At 34.5% G+C, this 27290-nt stretch overlaps 1 protein-coding gene across 5 annotated transcripts in view; it reads right to left on the bottom strand.

Annotated features, from left to right (window-relative positions):
• The window catches only part of LOC136032829 (galactosylceramide sulfotransferase-like), a 41374-nt gene that overhangs the window by 9614 nt on the left and 4470 nt on the right, over nt 1-27290 (bottom strand). Inside the window, exons 1-3 of one of the 5 annotated variants that reach the window (XM_065713236.1) lie at nt 25477-25842; nt 12742-13365; nt 2513-2680 (exon numbers count right to left, since the gene is read on the bottom strand). In XM_065713236.1, the coding sequence (XP_065569308.1) occupies nt 2513-2680; nt 12742-13365; nt 25477-25595 (911 nt within the window). In that variant the 5' untranslated portion in view covers nt 25596-25842. Of the gene's footprint in view, nt 1-2512; nt 2681-12741; nt 13366-15081; nt 18473-18516; nt 18816-21310; nt 23237-25476; nt 25843-27290 lie in introns of those variants that run through there. The other 4 variants (XM_065713238.1, XM_065713235.1, XM_065713239.1 and 1 more) reach the window with 4 other exon arrangements.

Genomic DNA, 27290 nt, shown 5'->3' on the forward strand with positions numbered 1-27290 from the left:
TGGCCTGAAAAGCTTTTAGATTTAAGCTCTAGGCAGTAAAGAAAACAAGCGATTTTTTGGCATCATTTGGATCCTCTTTGGGGGAAACCATCATTTTTTATTAAAATTATCGTTTAAATTGAGATCCCCATTGACGAAGCATTTAACGTATCTAGTTTCATACTTGTCGAAAAAAAGACTTTTTGGCATTTCTGTGAAATCTAATTTTGTGAGTCTTCCCCCCCCCACCACCCACTAAAAGTTTGCTCCCTTTGTGCAGAGAATTATGGGGTGATATTCGAAACGATCAAAGACTTTGTTTTGGCACATTTTTGAGCTCCTGAACTTCCCCCTCCTTAATTCTGGTTGTAACACTTGAACCGATAAAAGACCGTGCTTTGGCATATTTTTGATCTCCTCAGCCTCCCCCTCCACAAAATACAAATTGACGTCTTCTTCGTGTAGGGAAGGATTCCCTAAAACTTTCCAGCTGATAGGACAGCCACGATCAAACATAGGCGACAATAATTCTTCCGCTGTGTTTTGTAACATGCTATAATGTTTCTACAAAAGATGCTAGATTTTCAACTAAGAGACCAAATTATGAACAATAATTAATTTTCAATATGTATAGACCTTTGTGGATTATGCTATCCATGAAGACGTGTTTATTAGTACGTTTTACTATTTTGAAAAAGTGGGGTACCTGGAAATTTTATTCTAATGCATCGGAAGGTTATGGTGGTGACTGGGTGCAAAAAGAACACAAAAAGGATTATTTCCCACCAATGACTTTTAGCTCTTAAGAAGGCACAAATACTGTCTACTTTCCAATGAATAAGCCAGTTTGAATTTCGGTGGCATATATATCTTTTAAACGAAACACACTCAAGAAATACGCTTTGTAAGATCTAACAGAAATCGATTTGGCTTTCGATAACTTCGAAGACCACACTGCCTTTCCATGACGAAAGTAAAACAGTTCAAAATAGGGATGAAACCTTTTATTGACAGTGAACAGATACAAAAATTAACTGGATATTTCGAACACATATACAGTATTCATCATCAGCATTAAAACTGTTGCAGTTTCATCATCAGTTTCGTTCATCATCAGCAGTTTTACTGCTGATGATGAACACTGTATATGTGTTCGAAATATCCAGTTAATTTTTGTATCTGTTCACTGTCAATGAAAAGGTTTCATCCCTATTTTGAACTGTTTTACTTTCGATTTGGCTTTCAGGGATCAGTTATGATTTGCTTGTTTTGTGAGAAAAAAAAACTACGATGTATACATATATTAATTAAATATATGGAGGCGGTTATGGGTTAGGTTAGGTTATGTTAGGCATTTAATATAATGTGTCCTGTGCAATCTTCTTTCCGTAATTCCTTGTTGTAGTTTCCATAATTTTGTTTCTACAGTATTATATTATCATCTTGTCTGGTATATTTCATCGTGATTAATCTAACTTTACTTCTCATGTGTGCTTCATTTAACAAACACCAAAAACAAGAAGAACCATAGGGAATTTCTCAAGATAGTGGGAAACACAGCAATACAAAAATATATAAGAAGAAAAAACTTACAACAGGATAAAATCAAAAAATTTTTCCAAAATAGTCCCAGCATCTTTACCTCAGCGAAGTTCAACCAGAACTGATAAATAAAGTTTGATTGAACGAGGCAACTCATTGAAATGAAAGAGAATTATTTAAAAAAACGTTTTTAATGCCAGCCTTGCTTTTTTGGCTTCTGATCTCATAGGTCTATTTTTGACAGGTTCTGTGTAGTATCTATTGACTTTTTGTAATGTTTCGTATGGTCATTTTTATTTAAAGTTTTGTATAGAGTATTTAGTGAATATTCTCCCAAGTCGCTATTTAAAGAAATATTATTATTAATCTAAGTCCAATTTCAATTGCTTCTCGAACTACTTGCTTTATGCCAATGTCATTGCTAATAATGACGAATTCTTCAAAAAGTATTTTTTGGCTAGGATTTTCAAAAACCCGGCTGCTTAAAGCAGAATCAAAAGAAACAGAAATAATATTAGAATTCGGAGCTTTGGTAATATCATTCTTATGCTGTTACAGGCTTTTCTCGAAATTCTGGTGAGTTCTCCCTACATAGAAATTGCCACAGTCGTATGGTATTTGATAGACACCTCTTTGGCGAGTAGCTGGGGTTTTATCTTTACCAGAATTTAGGAGGTTATTATTTTCTAATTATTGGTAAATATAACATACAAATTATTTTGTGTGTATACTTTTTTAGGTGTTTTTTAATGGAAAGGCAGCGTTGTCTTCGTCACTATTTACGTTTCGTTTAACAGACAAGTACCCAAGTTTCTGAGACTAATCCTTCTATTGAAAAAGTCAGGTAAAAATAAAGTAATTCATTCTCATTCTTTAATGTGTTTACGTTCTCACTGTTGTGTTTACTCAAAACTGTGATTTTTGACAATTATAGCTCTTTACTCATACTTTCTTACAACGATATGACTGGAAAGGTTTGAAACATACGTACCGATTACTCCTAATGAGATCTAGTTCAAATATCCCAAACTGCTTAGAAGGATCTGGATCCCCCGTAACATGCTGATAAACTTTGCAGAATTTTTGAAGTTCAGTGTTCAATTTTCGATAAACCCTCACTTCTTCTCTGATATTTTTGGTTAAACTCTTCACAAGTTTCCTGAAAGCATTGAGAAACGTTGGTTTGTTTTTATCTGAAAACTTATAATTTGAGTTTCAATGTACAAGAAAACATATCAGAAGAAACTAGAAGCCAACGTTCACAATGAAGCGAACTACACAAATGGTAACATTTATTTTTCATATTTTATAAATGAAAGATCTTAAGCTGAACTGGCTAGCCTTGACAAAAAACAACAAATAGAGAAAAACTCAATGAAAAACAACAAATGAGACTGCGACCAGTAGAGAGAGAATATGAAAAACTAAAACGATTCTGATATTTCGCATGTATGTAAACGAGGTGTCTTCCAGCACCTATAAAACAAAGATAAAAAAAACAAAAATAAACTAAAAAAAATAAAACCACCTTCAATATTAATAAAATAACATACAACTGTCGCAACTGATTCACGTAGCTAATAGAGGTACTTCGATGAGAACACCAAAGCAACTGAGTAAAAAAGTATAACAATGAAAATGAAATTAATTATTCTTTAGCGAAATAATCCTATTGTTAGCTAATATTAAATCAGTTCTTCTTGGTCTAGTAGGTAATCTAGTCCACTGGGGGTTTTGTAAAGTCTTAATTCGCTAATTAGATAATGGTTCATTTTTCAGAAGGATATTAGAAATTGGATCAATACTTAAATTTCCCGTATGTCTGCTTATTGAACGATTAGCTAATATATGTTTTTTTTTCATTTCTATAGCTTCCCTCGCCCACTACAGGAAACCTCAATCATTAAAAATAGCCATGGTCTCATCAAATTACACAAAATGTTCAGGATGAAAGAAATTATGTTCAGTTAAAGCCGAAACAAAAATTTCAGAAGGTTTACTGAATCGTAGAATTTTTTTCGATTGAGTGGCGATGCTCAATAAGTCTTTCAAGAAATTGTTAGGGAATTCGACCAATATAGAACTTCCCACGAGAACAAGGAATCTTATGCACCCCACTTACTAAACTACGCCGGGTTAAATCCTTCCCAGAATAGAAGAAACTACCTATCGGTCTCACCGATTGTAAACATGTATCCATGCCAAATTTACGCACTCATTTAAGCTTAAACGTTTGGCAGGAAGAAAGGTGGGTATCTCAAGTAAATGGCAAAGTAGGGAGTTTTGCGGGTGGTTTCATTGTATGCGATGTTTAGCCAATAAATTGCGAAAGGAAGGTGTTCATACCAGTCTTCGTGACCCGAGCATACATAGTCACATAAAATCTCTAAGGGTTCTATGCATCCTTTCTACTTGTCCATTGCACTGGGGGTGATAAGAGGTTGTTGGGAGACGTATGATACCTAATATTTCAGGATTCATTCAGCTCTCAAGCAGTGAGCATTAATAGAGGATTATGATTATTTCACGACTGCATTGCGTGGGCTTGCTATCACAGAGAAAGGTCGCTGATTGCATTTCACCTGTGTTACCAGCCTTCCTACAGTGAGGCATATTGCTAAGTGAATTGGTTTCAACGGTTATTGTAAAAAAAATTGTCAATTAGTATCCGTACGTTAAAAACTACTATCAGTGTCGCACAGAATTAGCAGGTGGGCCAACCTTACGAAGTTTGGATTGGAAACCGAAAGCACTTGCGAGGCACAGCCCTTGATTAAAGATAAGTTCACTTTTCTTCAGGTTTTTCTTTAAATTCTTTCTTCACTTCATACTTTTTGTGGTTTGTTTTTGCCACCTTAAAATACCGAAGTTTAAGTAGTCCGACTTGGTTTAGTTCACTTTGCAGAATATCCTGTCTGGCCATCAAGAGTAATGAAACTTACAACTGAGGGTGACGGATATTCCAAATACATTGTTTTCTGCTACGTGAATAAATAGTCAGCATAGTGAATATATAGTCGCTGAGTCAAATATTACGTCCGAAAAGGCTAATTTCAACAGGCCTCAAAAAACAAATCGAAAGGAGCGGATAAATCTTTTGCTGAGCTACAGTCGATGACTGATGTATATCGTAGAAGTAAGGCTTTCGCCGCTCTGAGTCTTTCTCTAGCTGAACCTGCGACTTTAGGCCTACTTGGCCAAGTGGATACGGTGCAGGGTGAGTTGAAAAAAAACGAAGTTGAGTCTAAGAAATGATATAGCCCTGAAAGTAGAAGAAATGGCTATTGGCGGTGGCTCTGTGGATATAATCAGCGAAGTGTACGACTATATTGCGGTTGAATATAATCGTAATTTGAAAAGCTTGAAAAATTCCTCACAACCCTAAAAACACTGATTCAAAATCTAGAGGAGCGCGTTAATCGCATAGAGATGAGACTTGACGATTATGACCAAGAAGTTCTGCTTGATAGCCTCGTAATCAATGGTATAAAACAGCAGCCAGGTGTAAACTTGAATACCATTTTCCATTGATTTGATTAAGCAGAAATTGGTTGTTAGTGCTATAACGGATAGGCATATTACAAGCGCATTTCGCTTTCGGCAGAACATGATCAGCGCTAATGGTTCTGGTGAAGTAGCTCTCATAAAGCATGTGAAGCTTCAGAGCAAAGAAATTGTTCGAAGAGTCTTCAAAGAAAAATCAAAATTAGCGAGTACCGGTGTAAACATCACTGAGGCCTTAGCAAAGCGACGAAGAGAAAAATTTGGTATGAAGCACGTTTGGACAGACCATGACCATATCCTTGTGAAAAGGCCAACCGGCCCTTCCGTTCGCAAAATCAGGTAACTTGTTGATTGCATGAGATTTCATTAATTAATTTGTATTATTATTTTGTATTTATTTTTTTTGTTGATATTTTTTGCGTTTCATTTTTATTGTTCGATATTTACGCCGATAATTGCTATTTTTCGTTTTAATAGGTACTGACCTACTAAATTTTCGGATTAAATGATATGAACGGGACCCATTTGATATTGACAAATATTTATTATCTAAGCTTTAGGCAGAGGAGTCTACTTTAAGTTTTCGGCCGGGTCGTTTTAGCACGTGTATCAATAGATATGCAGATATTAATAAAAGGATAAATTAGTGCCTTGTGCGCACGTGGAACTGCCGCATTACGTCATCTTATCATGATATTGTTCAGTTTATAAATGAAAATGATTCTATTCAGTTGCTTGCTTTATGTGAAAATTTTTTGGGTAAGGATAGTCTTCTCTCGTTCTATAGTTTTCCAAGGTATTGTTTGGAATCGAAAAACCGTTCACGAATGGGCAGAGTCGGCCTGGCGTTTCTACTAAGGGACTCTCTGCAGTACAAGATGCGTGATGATTTTGGGGTTTGGCTAGAGGGTGAGTTTGACAGTTTTTCTGTTGGAGTTAGATTTGAAGAAAAGAATTTTTTATTATTTATACACCACCGAGTGCTATTTTTAATCTTTCTATAGCTGGTTTTGATGATTTAATGCTGAAAATAAGAAATTCAGGTTTGGAATTTATGATCATGGGTGATTTTAATTATGTTTTGAAAATACTAGCTGGTTTGAACCTGATTTTTAAATTTCATGTCATCTCACGATCCTACATTTTGCGGTCACAGTTCCTACGAGGGTCACCAAGCATTCTGTGACCGTGATTGACAACATATTTGTTTCGTCACGTCAAGTAGCAACTAAATGCGCAGAAGTTATAATTTCTGCTATCTCTGATCACTCGCCAGTCCTAGCTAAATTAGAACTTCGCATAAAAAAAAACAGGGACTGAATATACACATCCGAGATCTAAAGCCAGCAAACGTTAAAAAGTTTTCGGAAGGGCTAGGTGCACTAAATTGGGAGAGTATATTTATGGAGAATAACCCATCTTTGGCTTTTGAAAAGATCAACACCATGCGACCCGGTCTTTCTGACTTGACATGCCCACTGAAAAGTATAAAAATGAAAAAAAAGCAGCGAGACAACCGTGGGTTGATGATGTGCTTCTGCGAATAATTGACGTAAGAAATGCCATGTATGTAACACACATGAATGAACCAAAAGCGTTTAGTTACGCACAGTTTAAGGATCAACGTAATCTAGTTAATTCTACTAGACGAAAGAAAAGGAGAGACTTTTATGGAGGAGAATTAAAGAAAAATGCATAAAACCCTAAAGTCACTCTGAAAACTATTAATGAAGTGATCAGAGGTAGTCCTGCCCTACAACAGTATAGTCTTAAAGTTTGTGCAAAATAGTTCAAAATCTTGACAGAGTATGTGACTTGTCCGCTTATCATTTTTAAAAGATTGGTGAAACCGTTCAGAGTGAAGCAGCAGTGAACAAGGAGTTGCTGACAGAAGAATCTACTTTTGAAGACCTAAGGGGTCAAGATTTTGAAATGAAATTAAACTTTGCGATTCAGAAGAAATAACGAAGATTGTTTCTTCAATAAAATCAAACAGTGATGGGACCGATGGCCCCAACGTAAGAACTCTAAAATCAGTGCTTCCAAATATTCTTCCAGTACTAGTATTTTTGATGAATCTGTCAAGGGTAGAGGGTCAATTTTCCCATTCCTTGAAAATGGCCAAAGTCATCCCACTTTCAAAGTCTGGGCCTCTAAGTGACCTTTAAAATCAGAGACCTATATAAATACTACTCCTCATTTCAAAGAGATATGAAAAAATAGTGTACAAAATAGTATATGAGCATCTAGCAAATTGCGAATTTCTGTCTGAAACTCAATTTGGTTTAAAAAAAAGACATTCAACTGTGAATGCCACTTTAAATTTAATTGATAAAGCTAACAGTGTTCTGGAAAATAATTATTTTTGCATGACTATTTGTATAGATTTTAAGAAAGCTTTCGATACTATTTATTTTGGAATTTTGCTCGATAGATCGTCGAAGTTAGGTATTAGGAACAAGTTTTTACCTTGGTTTGAGTCGTATTTGCGAGGTGGAAGTGTAAAAGTTGCAATAAACAATAAAGCTTCACAAGTTTACCCACTGAATTGCGGAATGCCACAAGGTTCTGTCCTAGGTCCTCTTAAATTTTTAATTTATGTAGATAGTATGAGATTTTTTATCCCTGGTTATTTAACGTCTTTTGCCGACGACGCTGCTATAACTATTATTGCCAAATCGCTGCCAGACTTGATAGATCGAGCAAACAGTGCTTTAAAGGCACTTCACACGTTTGTTACACTCAGTAAACTTGCTGTGAATACTTCAAAAACAAACTACTTGGATTTTAGGAGGACTTGTGAGCCCCAAGAATTAACTTCGGATATTAAGTACGATGGTGTTTCTTTGAAACAAGTCCTGAAACGCGTTATCTCGGGTTTCTTCTTGACTGCAAACTTAGTTGGAAGGCGCACAGTGACCTAGTATCCTGAAAAGTGCCAAGAGGAGTTGGAATGCTGTTGCGTCTAAAAAATGTGCTTCCTTTGAAAGTTTTAATATCACTTTATCATACTTTAATAGCGTCGAATAATGACTACTGCGTGCTTAGTTTCGGGTCACTTATCTGCCTTAAGGTTACAAACTTTTTCCCCTCAGGCACTCTTCAAGATCTCATCACTGGCGTCAGAGAAACAATAATGTCCATGCCGTAGAAAGTGTCGTTACCATCAGTGATTCAGATATTGTGATTGACACTACCAGTTAAGTGCTGGATACAAAAAATTGCTTCCATTTCTCCAATGTATCTGCAGTTGGATATCGAAATGTTACGCTACAAGAGTTTCGCCTCACAATATGATGAGCTGATACCCATAGCACGAAGCTCGTCAATTAGAAAGCAGCTGATAAAACTGAGGATGCAACCGGACAGTAAGTCTATTCCGAAGAGGCGGTCTGATTGCCTTTGGCCGAAGGCTTATAGCATGCACTGACCTATTGACGCAACCTTCCTGTCTGTTTTGTCTCCTACAAACAAAGTGTTACAAAAAGCTATAAAGATGAGGGTAAGTATTTGATGTTGTCTGTTATCTGCCCAAGGCTTTCGGAATTGAATTATGCATCCATTTTTGTTTAATAAGCATCACTTTTAATTAGAGCTGCTGCAGCTCGGCTTATAGCTTCCTTCTCCAGTTCTACGTCCATATTTTTGGCTTAAGTAATACTTACGGAGAATGGCATGAGCTGTGGCTCTTAGCGCAATGGCGTTCTTTTTGCCGTTTATCTCTGCAAGTACTGCACTTTCACCAAATCTCTCTCGTATTTTCTTTTTCATGTATCATTCCCTATATCCAAAATCCCCTGCGTCGCCCATGAGCTTGTTCATCATTCTAACAAGATCATTCAGTATTCGTTTCCCATCGTCATTAGCCTGCAAAAACAGGACACGTTTCTCGAACACATCATTCTGATTCAGATTCTGGGGTGGATCAGATTTTTGTTATCTCAAGACTGTGAAGGAATTCCACTATACTTGTGGAGGATACTACATTCCGTTAAAAATTTTGAAAAGCCGGATTTATGGTAAACTATATCAGCAGTGTGTAGATTGGCAGAGGCAGCAAGAATTCTAGTCACCACTGTCCCTGATCAGTCATCATTTCTCTTTTCACAAACCTCTCTTAGTGTATTTTGAAAATCTCTCGTTTTAACCTTGAAACTGTCTTCTTTATTCTTTGTTCTTTCTGAGGTAACTGGCGTAGATCAAAAGAGACAGTAGAATTTGAAGCTGAAGTTTCCATATAATTGGGTATATTCTCGCGTCTGACTTTGTTTCACCTGCGACAGCAATGACAAGTTCTTTTCAATAGGTTTCTTGTTTGTGAAGCTAGACCTGCATGACTTATGGACAGGATTCCCAATAACTGCAGTGACATCTTCACGCCTCCTTGATCGACTAGTTTCATTTGCTGACACTGCACCTTTCTTTCTCTAAAAATTCATTCCTGAATCTCCCACTATTTTTTGCAAGTATACAATTCATATCGACAATTTAAAGTTTACAGAGTAGTTTGCTATATACTCATTGTTCAACCTAAAAAGATAAATGAAAATTTTAATTTTACGTTCAAATAATGGTGACTTTCATAGTCACCATGATCTAGAACTCTATTCCAGACATCAACTTCGTTTATATGGAAACAAGAATTTCACCTCCTCAAAATCCACCTCAACCTTGAAAAATCGTATGTTAGTTTTATGTTCAAATAAAGGTGATTTTCATAATCCCCATGAGCTAATAACCTATTCTAGATATTAATCTTGTTGCTGTATGCCTTTACAAGGAAGCATGAATTTCAAGAATTTCACCTACATCAGCCTCAACTTCAGAAATCCTAAGTTTTAGTTTTGCGTTCAAATAAAAGTGATCTCCTCAAAATCAACCTCAACCTTAAAAAAAAAAAACACTTGTGAAACAGCTAGATGATCAAGCTTTGCATATTTGGAATCAGCGCATTTTTCTTAGTTGGTTAAAGAATTATTTCTCTTGCAATTTTTTCGGGTCAAAATGTTTCCTACCTGGATAATATATTAAGATGGTATTTTGATAGGTTAGCTTAGGTTAGATATTCAGTGGTGGCCCCATTCTACGATTCTTTGCTGTAGTTTCTAAAATTTTGTTACTAAAATATTTCATTTTTCATTATATTTTCGTATATTTCATTATAATTAATCTAACTTCTATTCTCGAGTGCGTACTGGCTAACAAGGAGGTACCGAATATTCATATTAATGCCAGTAGTTGTGGGTGCAATACTACAGACTCTACGCCTGAGGCTCCAAAGAATATACCCTAACATCATTAGAATAACCATATTAGAGCATAATTTACATTGCCAGTTACTATTTCTGTAACAGGGCCGGCGATAACGTAATTTGCATGCTTACATGAGCATATATTCTGCTTGTGCTACTTAAAGGACAGTTGGAGAGAACTTGAAATACTTGTTTAATGGATATAACTTTCATTCATGTTGAATGAATCTGGTTTTATGACACGCAGCGCTTGGAAAAAGTAAATCGGACGCATTTTATTATACAAACCGAATTTTAATAAATCAAAAAGCGGCAAATCAACTGTACCTTTTTTCTTATGACATGCCCTTGGGTAAAGTCAACCAGCAAACATATGTCACCAATGAATCAATTACTATGGAATTTTAGAGGGAACTTGTGGTAATACATATCCCAACCTCTAAGGTGTCCCCAATACCCTTCCCCCAACATTTCCCCATCCCCCTTTTTTGGACTTTAAATTTGTTTTTGACTCAACGAAGATGGTTCAAAATGGTTTGTACTTAGTTTGGCACAGAGCTCGATGAAGATCTGTTTCTTTGAATCAAATGGGTGGTTCAAAATGTTTTGTACTCTGTTTTGCAAAAAGCTCGATGAATATACGTTTCTCTGAATCAAACGTATGATTAAAACGTTATATACTCCGTTTTGCAGACATATCATACTATCATCTTTGCAAAATTTCATATGCCTCTAGAGTTAGAGACATACAAAGTTGAAATTTATAAAGATTCAGTCAAACAGAGACATTACTACCAGCTCACAAGTGGTTACCTCTCTCAGACTACGGTAAAAAGCTAATTTACCTTTTTCAGACTTTATTATACCACTTGTGAGATTTGTGGTTGTGTCCGTGTCTGACTGAATCTTGATAAATTCCAACTTCATATTTTTCTTACTCTAAAAAGAATCCGATTCATCTATCCCAGACTTTGTTAAAAACATAATTAGCCTATTTCAGACCCTAATGTACCATATCTAGTACATCATGTCTGCAAAACGGAGTACACAACATTTTGAACTATACATTTGATTCAAAGAAACATATATTCATCAAGCTCTGTGCCAAACCGAGTGCAAACCAGTTTGAACCATCTTCTCCGAGTCCAAAAAAAGAGGGGGCTTTACACAAAGCTCATCGAGCTTTGTGTAAAACAGAGTAAAAAACCTTTTGAACCAGCTTCGTTGAGAATTCTAAATCCAGAAAATTCTAAGTCCAAAAAGGGGGGAGGGGGAAAATTGGGAGGGGTATTGGTAGCCTCTTGGAGGTTGGAACATGGATGACCCTAAGTTCCCTCTAAACAAATGACATAGCAAACGATTCAATGGTGACACAAGTTCGCTTGTTTGCTTTATCCAAGCGAATGCCATAAGAAAAAAGGGGTAGCAGATTTGCCACTTTTTGATTCATTAAAAATCGGTTTGTATTATAAAATGGGTCCAATTTACTTTACACAAGCTCGTGTCATAAGACCAGTTTCATTCGACCCAAATAAAATATCATGTCAATTAAACAAGTACTTCAAATTCTCTCCATTTGTCCTGTCAGTAGCACAAGCAGCATACATGCTCATGTAAGCATGCAAATTATGGAATCGTCAGCCTTGTTACAGAGAAAGGAACCGGTTATGCAAATTATGTCCTAATAGGGTTATTCTAATGATGCTTAAGGTATATTCTTTAAAGCCTCAGGCTTAAGTTCTGTGGTATTGTCCCTTACACTACTAGTGCCTATCTTAGATTTACTGAAGCGTTTATCTTTTGCTAAAGCAATCACCGAGGCTATAATTCTAGAGGCTCATAATGGTATTTCTTTTCGCTCATTTTCTACTGATTTTTCAAACACATTCTTTATTTTTTTAGCTTGGCAAGTGCGAACGTAAACAATTGAATTGAAAATTTAAGATTATTTCTATTAAACACTGAATTCCCAGTTTTTCCTTATTTTTTAAGACGGATATGGCTGTATTAGCTTCCACTTTACAAGTTTGAAGAATTAGATGGAATTTTCGGAGTCCTTGATTATTCATGAACAATGTCTACCAGAGATAATTTCCATAAAATTGCTTGAGGCTAGACTGTCAAGGTTTTTGGCGTAAAAGTCCTGTGGAGAAAAATTAAGGCTCATATTTATACTGTTCTGTGTAATTTCATCTTCGTCTTTTTTTATAGTGTGGTTTTTGCGAATTTTTCGAAAGTTAAAAGTTTCAATTTTTCCAAGGAAATAAAAGATAATGAAGCTTAGAAAAGTTCATTCACATACCTCAATTATGTTCTTTGAAATAATGGGAAACATTATCGGAAACTGTTTTTTACCCAACCAGATTTTAGGAACTTTTGAAGCCTTAGAGGTTGTTAACCGTCCTACTGGCTACCCCACCCCTCCCCCTAAATAAAGGAGTTATAGTGGTTTAAATTTGCATACCTTTTAAAAAAATTATAGAGTTTTACGTCAGCACTCAACCATTTTTCTAATAACTTCGTGTTTTGCTCCGTTAGCTTGTACTTTGTTTCTTCTGAGCGTGGAAGTTGTTTTACGTATAACATTTGACCAATAGCTGTCCCAAGCAAATTTTTCAATAATATAACTGACTCATCAAAATATTCCGATATCATTACTAGATGAAATTTATTGTCAATTTCTTCAATAAATGAGTCTATAGCTGTTTCGTTTGCAAAATCCCCATTTTCTAAGCCAAGAGAAAAAGAAAGTTGATTTCGCCCTGCTTCAAAAATGTCATGAAACCTGTCATTTTTAATATTACCAAGCTCCAATTCCTGCAGAAATGTTTCAAAAGAGGAGACATTATAAAATTTTCTCATATCCATATAATGAAACATCGATTCGAACTGATGAGCAGGGCTGCGTAATATTGTTACGTAGACAGAATTATCCCCAAGGACTCTCTCAACATCCTCAAACTTCCACCTTCGATCTTCTATAAGTATGTCAAATTTTGAAATTGTTTGATTAAGCGGCAGGTAGTTTGTTGGAAATGCTATTGATTCCGACTCCATGTCAAGAAAGTATCCATAGAAGTATGATATCCTGCAAAAAAAGAGGGAGGAGTGAGAAAATGATATTAAAACAGATGTGCAAATGAAATAAATCTAAAACATAGTAGTCGGACAAATTTCGTATAAATAAATTGTAACGAATGCGCGAACATGAAATTTTAAACACCGTAAACGACTACTGAAAATAAGGAGATTAAAATGAAAAAATTTCGAAAACTTAATTCAAGAAACGTAAGAAACAGAGTTAATATTTGAAATCTTAAAAAAATTTAGACTGACAATCCAAGGGCCTTAAGTCGCCTTCTTTTCTAGTTTCAAAGCTACTAATTAGGCTGAGGTATAATTTCATTATTAATTTCATTATTTATAAGCATGTCATAATTCCTTTTTTAAAATTTTATTTCTTACCTACGCTAACATGACTTGTTAATGTCAACAACATCCGATTAGTGACATCACCTATAAACTGGGCAAATCTACATCCTATTCAATAGAATTGCCTGTGCAGACTATTATTTATGCCCTTGAACCCAGATAAACATAACAATCTTCATGAACTGTGCTTCATGGACTGGATACAAAATAAAAAAAAAAACCCTAGACTACGGGCTCAATGTGCAAAATTAAATATTGGAGTTTGACAATTATTCATTTAAACGAGAAAAAATTACACAAGAAAATTCCTAGATCTGACATCATACGTTAAGTTTGTTGATTTTTATATTTAGGTTTCCCAACTCTTTTGTATTTTTCTTTATTAATTTGAAACATTTTCCAGCAATTAAAGTTCTATAATAAGCTAAAAATAAACAAATTTGTGAATATACGAATATGAAACTTGTAACGGGTAAGATTGAAAATGAATAATAACATCAAAACTAAAAATAAGAGATGTCACTGGAGATGAATTAGTGAAACATAAAACGAACAAAATTACCGCAACTAAAAGTAGGGCTACTACCCCCTTTAACGTAAGGGCGCAATCAAACTAGATCAATTAAAAGATATCAGTTCCTATTATCTAATGTAGGATCGTATTAGTTTGTAGCAGAATTACATAAAGATATGACTTTAAAGCACCTTTACTATGTTTGGTTCTTAAGGTATATCATCCTTGGTTTCTTAAGGTTCTTAAGGTATATCAATTCAATTCAATATCTTCCTTGGCTTCTTAAGGTTCTTAAGGTATATCAATTCAATTCAATATTAATATCAATCAATATCATCATCAATTCAATTTCAATTAAAGTATTTTAATATGGTTCTTAAAGTATATCAATTTGCCCTGTAAAATTTCTTTACGCTTGTATTTTCTGGTACTCGAGCGCAAAATTAAGATGGGGACACCGTTCAATAGCAAAAAGTATATTCTTGGGTGCCTTGATATTTTTGAAATTTTTTAGAAATGCTAAGATTGTTTTTGAAAAGTAGGGTCTGATTAAGAGTCTTGTATTTCATTATACACTGAGGGCATAAAAGGTGTTTATAGCTGTTTAAGGACATAAAAGGTGTTTAAAGACATAAAAGGTGAGAGCATAAAAGGGCACAAAAGGAAATGCTATTATTCTTAATCAAAATAGAACGATATCTATATAAATGTTTTCACCACTTCCTAGTCTAGATGATTATGAGTTCAAAATTGTAATATTGCTCAAACTTGTCATATAAAAGCAGCATAAACTTCTTGAAAAACAGAGAAAACACAGTATTTTACAAGGTGTCTAAGAGCTCGTTGTTCGTTATTTACCAGGAGACTGATTTGAGTGGGTGGTATGGAGTAGAAACATGTTTGATTAGAGTATTTGCCTGTTTCACGCTAGAAAATTGAAAAATACTGAGTTAATTATCACACTAGACTTTTTGTGCAAATTGAGTGAAGCTAAGTGAAAAGGGTTAATGGGAAACAAGAAACTGAAAGCGATTATTAGAAGGCAAAACTTGGGACAGTTCCGGAGGCAATTAATTTTGTTTATATTCTATGATAAATATGTGCGTACTTTAATTTTATCATTTACTTTATCTGGTTCTAGAAATTCCATTTAGAAATATAAAAGACGCTTTTCGTGTTTTCATAGCCAGTAAACATTAGAAAAGTTTGCTCTCTTGGATGTGCAAGAACCGGTTTTTATCTGTCTCGACTGTCCGTATTCAGAGACAATTAGCTTACGCTCAGCAGAAAAACCACGATTTAGTTATATTTTAATTAAATATTTAATATATAGAGTTGGTATTTTGGTTGGGTTAAGTTATGGCAGGTTAGATATTTAATATAATGCGTTCTGGGTGACATGTTTTCCATAATTATTTGCTGCAGTTTCCATAATTTTGTTAATAAAGTATTGTATTTTCATTATAGACAGAGAGGATTTATTTAAAAAAACACAAAAAAAATATACAAGAAAAGGAAAAAAAACATATTCAGGCTGATCTCTCTCAAACACAAATCAAACATTCAGATGCATTTTTATGCAATATATCAAACATAAATAGAACCTTATAAAAATTCAAAGACCTGAAACTGGTAAAATATTAAATTTTTTTATAACTATCTCTAACTGATATACGATTATCATAATTAACAGAAACCCAAACCGCCAAATTTTGGAGAGCAAGTAATTACCTCAAATGTGTTTCAAAAGCAGATGACCACATCAACCCACAATAAATCAAACAATGGTGGATAATACAAAAATATACCAATCCAAGCATATTAACTGGGAAAAAATACTTCAACTTTCTCAGGATCCCTACATTCCAAGCAATTTTAGATGACATACATTGTATAGACTTTGAGAAACTAAAAAATCTGATCTATTACACCAACATATTTTACAGACGGTACAAGCTCAATGCGGTAAGATCCGACATTTTACAGACGGTACAGACGGTACTAGCTCGGAACTAGTATTATTTAATAAATTAAATTTTTCGTTCCAAATGAGACCGAACTAACAGTTGGAACTATTTAACATTATAATGGTTTTTCGTTAATCACCAGGAGACTGATTTAAGTGGGTGGTATGCAGTAGACACATGTTTGATTTGAGTATTTGGCTGTTTCACGCTAGAAAATTGAAAAATACTGAGTTAATTATCACACTAGATTTTTTGTGCAAACGGATTGAAGTGGAAAGTGAAAAAGGTTAATGGGAAACAAGAAACTGAAAGCGATTATTAGAAGGCAAAACTTGGGACAGTTCCGGAGGTATCCACATTTTACAGACGGTACAAGCTCAATACGGTAAGATCCGACATTTAATTCCTTTAACCAAGAATAATAATCTGGTAACCTAAAAAAAATTACCCAATGAGATTTCTTTTAATTCAGTTTTATGTGATTAACTTCCAACCATTTTTCTATCTTTGACACACTACCTTTTGCCATAGTTAGTAATCACCCTTCTGTTTTTGCTGCCGCCATACGACATGTATCATCTGCAAACAGCAATAAAGCTTGATTAGGGTCCCATTGTCTTTGGTCCCTTCAAACTTCAATATGCAACCCACAAAGAACTAGGTATAGGTCATTTACATATATTGCAAACAATAGTGGTCCCAAGGAGGACCCCTGTGGTTCTCCACATTTTAATTTATGATCTATTGATGGACCTTCAATTTCACAAAAAAGACTCGATTTTTAAGATAAGAAGCAAAAAGTCCTAGTGCATTCCCACAAATGCCTCCGTTTTCTAGTTTATTCAATAACATCAGAAGTTCACAAGTATCAAACGCCTTTAATATAATGGAAACACTGGACCAACTTTAAATTTATTATCAAGGCCATCATTTACTGTTAGGGAAAGGAAGGGGATAAAACCCTCTGTAGAATAACCTCTACGAAAACCAAACTAATTAAAAAAAAATCATTTCTTATTCAAAAACTATCCACTCTCACTAATATTATTTTCTCCGTCACTATTCAAAAAGTTGGCAGCTGTGAAATCGGTCTGTAGTTATTGAAATCTTTTTGGTCTCCTTTTTTAAATAATGGTAAAATTTTTGTTCTTTTAAAGGCACTTAGGAATGGACTTTTTTTGTAACAACCCTTAACCACATCAAAAAAACTTTGCACAAGAAATGGAAAAATCACTTTTACTATTCTAAAAGATATATAATCAGATCATGCAGCACTGCTCATCATTGAAGACACTATGCCAATCACTCTGTCACTTTTGTAAGCCAAATCCTCATATTACTTGAAGAGCCCAGAAACTTTGAAAGTTCCATCCTCAAGACAAACTAAAGTCGAATTTTTAATTTTACAACCTATATTAGAAAAACGGAAAGTAATTCCTTTGCTTTGTTGAATTGGATCATCCAGCTCAGTTAAATATGTGGGCTTACTAGCATTATTTCCAATGACTGACGTAATTGTCATCCAAGTCTTTGCTGGATTATCTTGACAGTTTTTAAATTCCTTAAAATGATATTCCCTTTCAGCCTTCCTCAGGAGTTTATTTAAAGCACTATTATAATTTTTATACACTCTACTATCATTCTCACTACCACTTATCACACTCAACTTATAGAAGCAATGTCTTCGATTAATTGAAATTACTAAGCTTGTGGTTAACCAGGGTTTTCTTGGTTTATTCCTACTATCTAGAATATTCTACTATTTAGAATATTCCTACTCATATTAGAGTGTATTTAGAATACACTCTTCCTTCAAAAGGTCACTTATTTTCCGATACTAATGGTAAAACTTTTCAGAAGACGTAGAATAACTACTCAAAAATGACCAATCAAAATTCTCCAGCGCTTAAAAAAAAAAAAAAATCTTACTGATAAAAAAAACGCTCATTATCAATTCTGGGAGACCTACACGTAAATCTATCAACTTCTAAAGCTGTCATTATTCTACAATCCGGGTAAGTTTTAGTAATCCGGGTAAAACATAAATTGAAAGATTCATATTAAAAGAAAATAAAGTATCACAAAAACTAAGGCAATTTCTATCATTTTGTTAACTCATATCAGCATTAAAATCTCCCATTATTACACATGGACTTGTAGGCATTGGCAGCTTTTCCAATTGACTATCTATTAACTCAAAAAAATTCTGACTAGATGCCGAAGGAGGTCTAAATACAACCACAAAAAAACTTCGATTTGCCAGAACTACCTCAATTGCCAAACTTTCAAATACCATCTCAACATAAACACAAAGGTTGTCCCTTACCTTAACCTCAAGGCGCGACTTAACGTAAGCACCCCACTGTGTCTGTGATTTCTCCGGTTCTTTCCATAAAAATTACAACCATTAATTGCCAATAAAAAATCAAAATGATCCTTCAACCATGATTCAGTTACTCCTATAGCACCAATATTTCTTATTAATGAACATAACTCTACCAAATACTTATAAGAAGAATTTAAACCTAGATAATTCAAATGAAATACAGAAAAAACATTCTCCTGGGATACATGGTCACTTGCAACAAAATCGCACATACTTAACATTGCAGTAAAACAGTCAAGTGTTTTTTCAAGTAGTGATAGCCTATCTATCATATATATATATATATATATATATATATATATATATATATATATATATATATATATATATATATATATATATATATATATATATATATATATATATATATATATATATATATATAAATAAGTTGTCTGTGTGTGTGTGTGTGTCGAGCGACGTCATGTTTGTGTGTCGAATGACGTCATGTTTGTCGACTGACGTCATTATAAGGATTGAGCTGTATGCGTCATGCAGTTGTTTGTCGACTGACGTCATGTTTGTCAACTGATGAAATTACATACCGGGACACCGGGACACAAATGACGACCAGGACACAGGGAATATAAATGACGACCGGGAACCTCAACGAGAAATTACAGACTGGGACAACAGGACACAAATCACGACCGGGACAAAGGGAATATAAATGACGACTGGGACACAGGGACACAACTACAACGGGGACGCCGGGGGCACAGGCGGGACATATAAACGACGACCGGGACACAGGGATTGTTCGAATAGAAATTACAGACCGGGACACCAGGACACCGGGACACAGGGAACATAAATGACGACCGGGACACTCAAAGAGAAACTACAAACTGGGACACCGGGACACAAATGACGACCGGGACACAGGGACACATCATTAGAATAATGAGGTATAGATCTGAATACGGATTGTCTTTCCATGGACAATTATATGTTGCATGTTCAAGAGTCAGTAAATTTGACAATCTATTTATATGCAACATATATATATATATATATATATATATATATATATATATATATATATATATATATATATATATATATATATATATATATATATATATATATGATCTATCTCTATTCACAGGTGGGACACAGGGATACAACTACAATGGCGCGTAACGACTTACGCGCGCGAGGGGGCTTGGGGGGCGCGAAGCGCCCCACCAACTAGGTGTTGGGGTGGCGCAAAGCGCCACCCCAACAGCTAGTTATTAATACAATTCATCATGAAATACGAAACAAAAAACAGCAAGGGGATGCATAGACACTGTAAGTACCAAAATACAACAACCAAACGAACACTCTTTCCAAAGTACAACCAAATGAACAAAAACTTTGTTCACACGTATTTTTATTATTACCGTTCGTTACATTCAGTTTTTCCCTTCGTACGTCCAACCCAACCATCAAACAAATCAAATATAGAAAAAAAGCTGAAAAAAGAAAAAATTCACTCTTCCATAGAACTTCCAAATTGATCCCTATGAATGTCAACTCTATAAGGGATACGAGCAAAAACTGAATCCATAAAATCCTTATTTACTTGGTCAACGGTCACTTTTACTGGCTGTGTTTGGAGACTGGCGTATACAAAAAAGTGGCGGGATCGATTTCGTCACCGAAACATCCCCGCGATTAACTACTGTTCAAACACCAGATAATAGGTAAAAAACGATAAATCAATAAAATAAAAAGAGTGGCAGAGATCAAATAAATATTTTTGATTTTCCGACAGCTTTTTAAATGAAAGACTTCAAAAATGTTGCTTACAATTGGAATTAACAACTGTTGGAACACAAAGTGAAAAGGTACTAATTCTCTTCTGAAGTTCAAAAACTTTGACAACCCCCCACCTCCCATTCATAGAAAATTTTTCTAGTATGTTAAATAGAAAATCGAAAGCAAACAATATAATCTGCTTCCTTGTTGTCGGAACTCAGAATACGATAATTTTAATTTAATGATTCTGATAAAAGCTGTAAAGCCTAAAAAGAAGGGATGACAGAAATTGCAACCAACATTAACTCAAAAACATAAAACAAAAATAACGTTTACACTGGTGCCAGAACAAAATTTGAAATTCTTTTTATTAAATTGCACTTTCTCTTTTTAATTGCTTTTTGTCGGAAATTAGGATACGATTCATTTAATTTGATGTTCCCATAAAAGCTTTATAACCTAAAAAGAAGAAATAACAGAAATGGCAATCAACATTAAATCAAAAACATAAAACAAAATGACGTTTACACTGGTGCCAGAACGAAATTCAAAATTCTTTTTTCGTACCTTCCCTTAGCGTTAGACTTGACTTGACTTTATTGAACAAGAAACGATATACATAAATCTTATATAACTAAATCTTGTATAACTTATATCAATAAAATTGAGCCGACTCAATTTTACATGTCGCGATGTTTAGGCGAATCGTCTTTCCAGGGAGAGGGGTATTTTCATGGTAGAATTTTCAGGGGGAAATTTTCCAGACGGGAGGAGGGGGGTTTATATGGGAGTAAATTTCTCTCGAGACGTTTTTCGTAGAGGCAGACTTTTACATGAGGAAGAGGAGCAGGTTTTCAAGGCATTTTTTTAAAAAAAAGATGACAAATTAAACATTGAAAAAAGTTTTTTTCTACTGGAAAATGGAATTACCTGAATTATCAGTAAACATCTATATTAACGAACAATTCAAGTAGCTAAGAAACAAACTTACCCTTAGAGTGAAAATTTCATCTTGACTCCAAATATGACACTCGTTTCCTTCGCAAATTGAATTTTAACCTATCCTATCCCTTCTACCCTCACCCAAATATATACCCCGTATTATGTATTTCCCAAGCATTTACTGATTCTCGATTTTGCCACCGACGATTCAATAAGCGGGTAAACCCGTACTAAAAAGATTGGTACTAACCCAGGGATGTTGAATTTCAATTAGTGACGGGAGCGATAATCAAACAGTTTGTGCCAACGAACTGTAAGTAAGGAGTGACGCAGCTCAATAGTAACCGAGACTATAAAAAACGGATTTTTTATACCAATTATTATATCAAAAGAATTAGATTCTTATGCTGATTTAAAATGCATAAGTTTCATTAAGTTTCGTCTGACCCATCAAAGGTTACGAGCCAGACAAATTTGCCTGATTTTCAAAAAGGAGTAAACATTCCCTAAAAGTCATTGAATCTGAATTAAAATTGAGCCATCAGATTTAGTGTATCAGAAAACCCTAATGGAGAGGTTTTAAACTCCTGCATGCAAAAATTTGGAATTTTTATATGTTTCCAAAAGAAAGATGACAGATGCATGTTTATTTATTTTTCTCTCTCTCTCTCTTTTTTTGTGTTTGTTTTTCCCCAGGTTGATTATATCGACTCAGGGGTCCTAGAGCATCGGTAGAGGGCTCATTCTAAAGGAAATTAAAAGTTATAGTTGCTACTAGTGCCCAATTTTCTCTGGAAAAATTGTAAGAGGTGGGATGTGGGAGATGTCCCCTCTTAAATACTTAGCTCCTTATGCTAAAGCATGGCTTTGTATCCCAATCCTTTACAAACAAATAGTGAAACACAAGATTAATTAAGTTTGAATAAGTTAGCTTTTTGAACATTCTAAATAACGTTAGCGTGAAGAGTGAGGTATTGTGGAGGGTGTGTCCTTCCCCTTTCGTAATAATTTTTGTTCGTTTAATTTTTAATTATTGATCCTTACTTTCAGTTGAAAACACCTGCTTTTTTTGTTTAATCACAAAAAGGCACAAACGATTCAGGAGAAAACATTGAAATTTCTCTGATTTTGAATAGTCAAAAATAGCCTATAGTTGTTTTTCTTTATCCCAAGGTTGAGCCCGTGTAATTTCAAATCTAGATTTTTAGGTAAGTATTATGTCATCAGAGCTTATTCGATATTTGGCAAAAAATTGTGTAAAATACTCTTTGATTACAAGTTTTGTTATTGAACTTGGGCAATGCGAAGAGATAATTAGTTTAACCAAAAAAATGAATAATAATATCATAATCATAATTCAATAATTCATAATAACAAATATAGAAACAATAACAAATATTCGAAATCATAATAACAAATATAGAAAGTGAAAACATCGATATATCCTTTAATCATTTGATTGCCTAAAACATTCAGTTTACAGCGAAACATTTTATCGTAAACTTTACCTAACAACGGACTTGAAGCAAAACAGTCGTTCGCTTTGGATGTATGATCTAATTGCCAATAGGCAGTTATGCCTTTGTCAACGTAGCGTTAATCAACCATGAAAAGTGAGAATGTGACGATGATTATTATTAAAATAATAACCCTTAGAGTGAAAATTTCATCTTGACTCCAAATATGACACTCGTTTCCTTCGCAAATTGAATTTTAACCTATCCCTATCCCTTCTAACCTCACCCAAATATATACCCCGTATTATGTATTTCCCAAGCATTTACTGATTATCGATTTTGCCACCGACGATTCAATAAGCGGATAAACCCGTACTAAAAAGATTGGTACTGACCCAGGGATGTTGAATTTCAATTAGTGACGGGAACGATAATCAAACAGTTTGTGGCAACGAACTGTAAGTAAGGAGTGACGCAGCTCAATAGCAACCGAGACTATAAAAAACGGATTTTTTATACCAATAATTATATCAAAAGAATTAGATTTTTATGCTGATTTAAAATGCATAAGTTTCATTAAGTTTCGTCTGACCCATCAAAGGTTACGAGCCAGAGAAATTTGCCTGATTTTCAAAAAGGAGTAAACACTCCCTTTACTGGGATGAGAATGTGAGAATTATTAAAATAAGATACATTTTTTTTTAGGATTCTGACCATAACTGACTTATCAAACAGTTCGTGGTAACGAACTGTAGTAAGGAGCGACCCAGCTCAATAGTAACCAAAACTCTAAAAATATGAATTGTGATATCAATAGCTACGCCAAAAGAATCGCATTTTAATGCTGATTTTAAATATATAAGTTTCATCAAGTTTAGTCTTACCAATCAAAAGTTACGAGCCTGAGAAAATTTGCCTTATTTAAGGAAATAGGGGGAAACACCCCCTAAAAGTCATATAATCTTAACGAAAATCACACCATCAGATTCAGAATAATTTAGAATAATTCTAGAGAGGTCATTTTAGTGAGACAAATAAGTTACAGTGACTATAGATCATGATGGAACAATGAGTGATTGTGATGCAACATGATGTGACCATGAGTGATAGATCATGACTATAGCTTGCATGACGGTATTTTCAATTAAGTGCATGTACCCAAAAATAAGAATTGATGGTGTAAAAATATTGTTTTTAATCAAATTAGAGAGACCCAACTCATTCTCTAAATAGGGTACTAGGCTTTTAACAAAGGCAAGGTTCCAAATATTTTCTTTTCGGACACCCTAAACAATGGAGATAAAGGATTTCACCGTCCAAAAAGATGATTTAATTTAAAAAAAGTTATGTATTTAGTGGCAAAATAAAATCCTATGCCTTGAAACCCAGGAAGACATTAAATACTAAAAATTGTATAGGATTATTAGAGCTAAATTAAAGCTATTGAAAAAATAATTTAAAGCTATTGAAGGGCTAAGGTACGCCTTAAGTGCTATGCTTGAACGCATTCAGAACGAGAAAAAAATTACATGCTCAGGTAACGGCACGTATCTTTGTTGTTTTTTTGTGTTTTTTTTTGCGATGGGAAGGAAGATTTAAGCCCTACAACCCTATAAGCCTACTTTTAGATACACAAATGAATAAAATAAATAAAACTGCAAAAAATAGTCAGAGAATGGCAGCAGGTTTCTAATATTGGAGAAAGGGGTATAGATGTTTTTCTTGAATTAACCGACTTTAATTATTCTCTAGAAAGACAAAATGGCACTAGATTCCCGGTACATCGTGGAAACAGAAGGCTATAAATAATCGATATAACCTTTGACCATAAATTTTGATAGACAATGTAAGAAAAGAGGGTATTTCAGCCTTAAACAAAGCAAGAATAAAGGAGATGTGAAAGATATTCAAAAAAGAGGAAAACCCCGGTATCAGAATATCAGTTCTCTATTATGATAAAATAAAATTAGTTATGCCCTAATCGTGTTCATACTGTAAATGTTAAATGTTGTGTATATTTGTTGTTTTTTGAATCTAAAGATAAACACTACAGTTTTTTTTCGCTCACGTTATTATTTGCTCACGTTATTGTTAACGTTAAAAAAATAAAAAAAATGTTTCACGTTGTTTTAAAATAACTGTAAGTTTATAGTTATTTTTGCTCACGTAACGTCTCATGGAAAACTAAGTGTCAGATTTTTATTGTCGTTATTGGTTTACACCAGAATCGAGCAAAGAATGGTTAAATGAGCATTTAAAATGTTGTTTACAGCAGCAATTACAAGTAGTTTTCGACTTGTAATACAAAATACGCGGCGGTTTTGAATCAATGATTTAAAAAAAGAACAGATGAGTCAGACTTTCTATGGGAGAACCAGCGTTGGGAGAACCAGTCTGCCATAAAATATTATACGCACTGCACATAGTGTGCCACACTATACGCACTACGCTGGCATTTGCACATATTCAGGATAAAGAATATAAATACATGTTAATAGCCAAAAAAGCAAAAAATTGATTTTGCTGAAGATTTCATGGCGAAATGAAAACAATGTGAATTACAAAATCAGCTATTTGTCTCACTTTATTCCCTTTAAAAGTTCTTTTATGTCCTACCTACATAAACATCATAAACAAGAAGAACAATGGGGTATTCTTTTTGCAAGACAGTGGAAATCTAATTAGAATGAATATTTCGGCCCTATGCCCATGGGCCATCCTTAGCAAAACTTAAATATATAGAAGAAAAAAAACTTACAACAAGATACGACTAACATAACTGAAAAGAAAAAAAAATTGAAACAGTCTCAGCATCCTTACTTCCTTGAAGTTCAACGAGCACTGATAAATAAATTGAGATGAAACGAAGCAATTCATTGAAATGAAAGAGAATAATTAAAAACACATTTTTAGTGTTAATCTTGCTTTTTTGGCAGCTTACCTCAAAGGTTTATTTGTGACAGGTTCTGTGTTAATATCTATTGGTTTTTAATAATTTTTTGTAACATCGTTTTTAATTTCGAAAAGATCGTTTTTTCTTACTGTTTTTTTTTAAATAATACCAGAAAATCCTGCGTCCCCTTTACGGAAATTCTCTTCCCTAATGATAAATTCCTCCATGGAAAGATCCTCCCATGTAACCCCCTTCCCTCCTCCCAAACACAAAAAAGTCTCCCTGAAAACAACTGTACACTTCCTAATAACCATTGTCGAAAAAAGTAACATTTTAAATCAAAATGCAAACAATGGTCAAAGTTTGTAACTTGCAGCCCCTCCGCCGGGGAACGTGGGGGATTAAGTCGTCCCCAAAGGCATAATTATTAGATTTTTCGACTATGTTGAACAAAATGGCTATCTTGAAGTTTTGAACTGGTAACTTTGAGAAAATACGAGTGTGGGAGTGGGCCTAGGTTCCCTTCAATTGTTTTGGTCACTTAAAAAGGGCACTAGAATTTTTCCGTTAAAATGAGCCCTCTCGCGACATTTTAGGACCACAGGGTCAATACATTCTTCCCTGGGAAAAACACAAATAAACACGCATCCGTGACCTGTCTTCTGGCAAAAACTACAAAATTCCACATTTTTATAGATAGGAGCTGGAAACTTCTACAGTACGGTTTTCTGATACACTGAATCTGATGGTGTGATTTTCTTTAAGATTCTATGACTTTTAGGGGGTGTTTCCCCCTATTTTCTAAAATAAGGCATATTTTCTCAGGCTCTTAACTTTTAATGGGTATGACTCAACTTGATGAAAGTTATATATTTAAAATCAGCATAAAAAATATGATTCTTTGGATGTAACTTTTGGTATCAAAATCCCGTTTTTTAGAGTTTTGGTTACTATTGAGCCCGGTCGCTCCTTACTACAGTTCAGTACCACGAACTGTTTCATAGTTTGAATATTGCCCAATTCCTTAAGAGTGACTCTTGAAACACAAATTTCCCTTAATTAGAACAATAAGAAGCTTTTTTTTAAAGTACTGAAAAACTTCAGCGTAAAGAGCGAGGTGTTGAGAAGGGGGCAACCCTCTTCGTATACGTAATAATTTCTGTTCATTTTAAGTTTTAATGTTGCTCCTTTCTGTCAGTTGAAAAAAACTGATTTCTTTATTTTATAACCTTAGATGTCAAAAGTCAAAAAGTGATGTGCTGGCCACTAGTCCCCCCCCCCGACACACCGTCTTTCCCCAAATTCGTCCACTCGAATATTCTATATAGCTACTTTGTTCAAAATAAACCAAAAACTATATAACAAAAACTCGAACAAAAACACATACCCCCAGAAACTGGGGGAAAGCGTTGTAAATCATGCCCCCAAGGCTTATAAGTTTTTATGGAAGGGGTGGTAGTAATAACTTCGGAGGGGCTCATTCGATTACGAATCAGAACCTCGAGTGCTCTTTTTAAGGGTCAAAATTGATCGGAGGGCAACTAGCCCCCCCCCTCCTTAAAGCCCTTTTCCCCTAATGCATCCGATCAAAATTTTAAGATTACTATTTTTTTTAATTATTTCAACGATAAAAGAACAAAAATCTGGGATTGGCACAGCCCCTCAGAGCCCGGGGATAA

Source organism: Artemia franciscana, chromosome 11 (genome assembly GCF_032884065.1).
Source record: "Artemia franciscana chromosome 11, ASM3288406v1, whole genome shotgun sequence".
Taxonomy (NCBI): Eukaryota; Metazoa; Arthropoda; class Branchiopoda; order Anostraca; family Artemiidae; genus Artemia; species Artemia franciscana.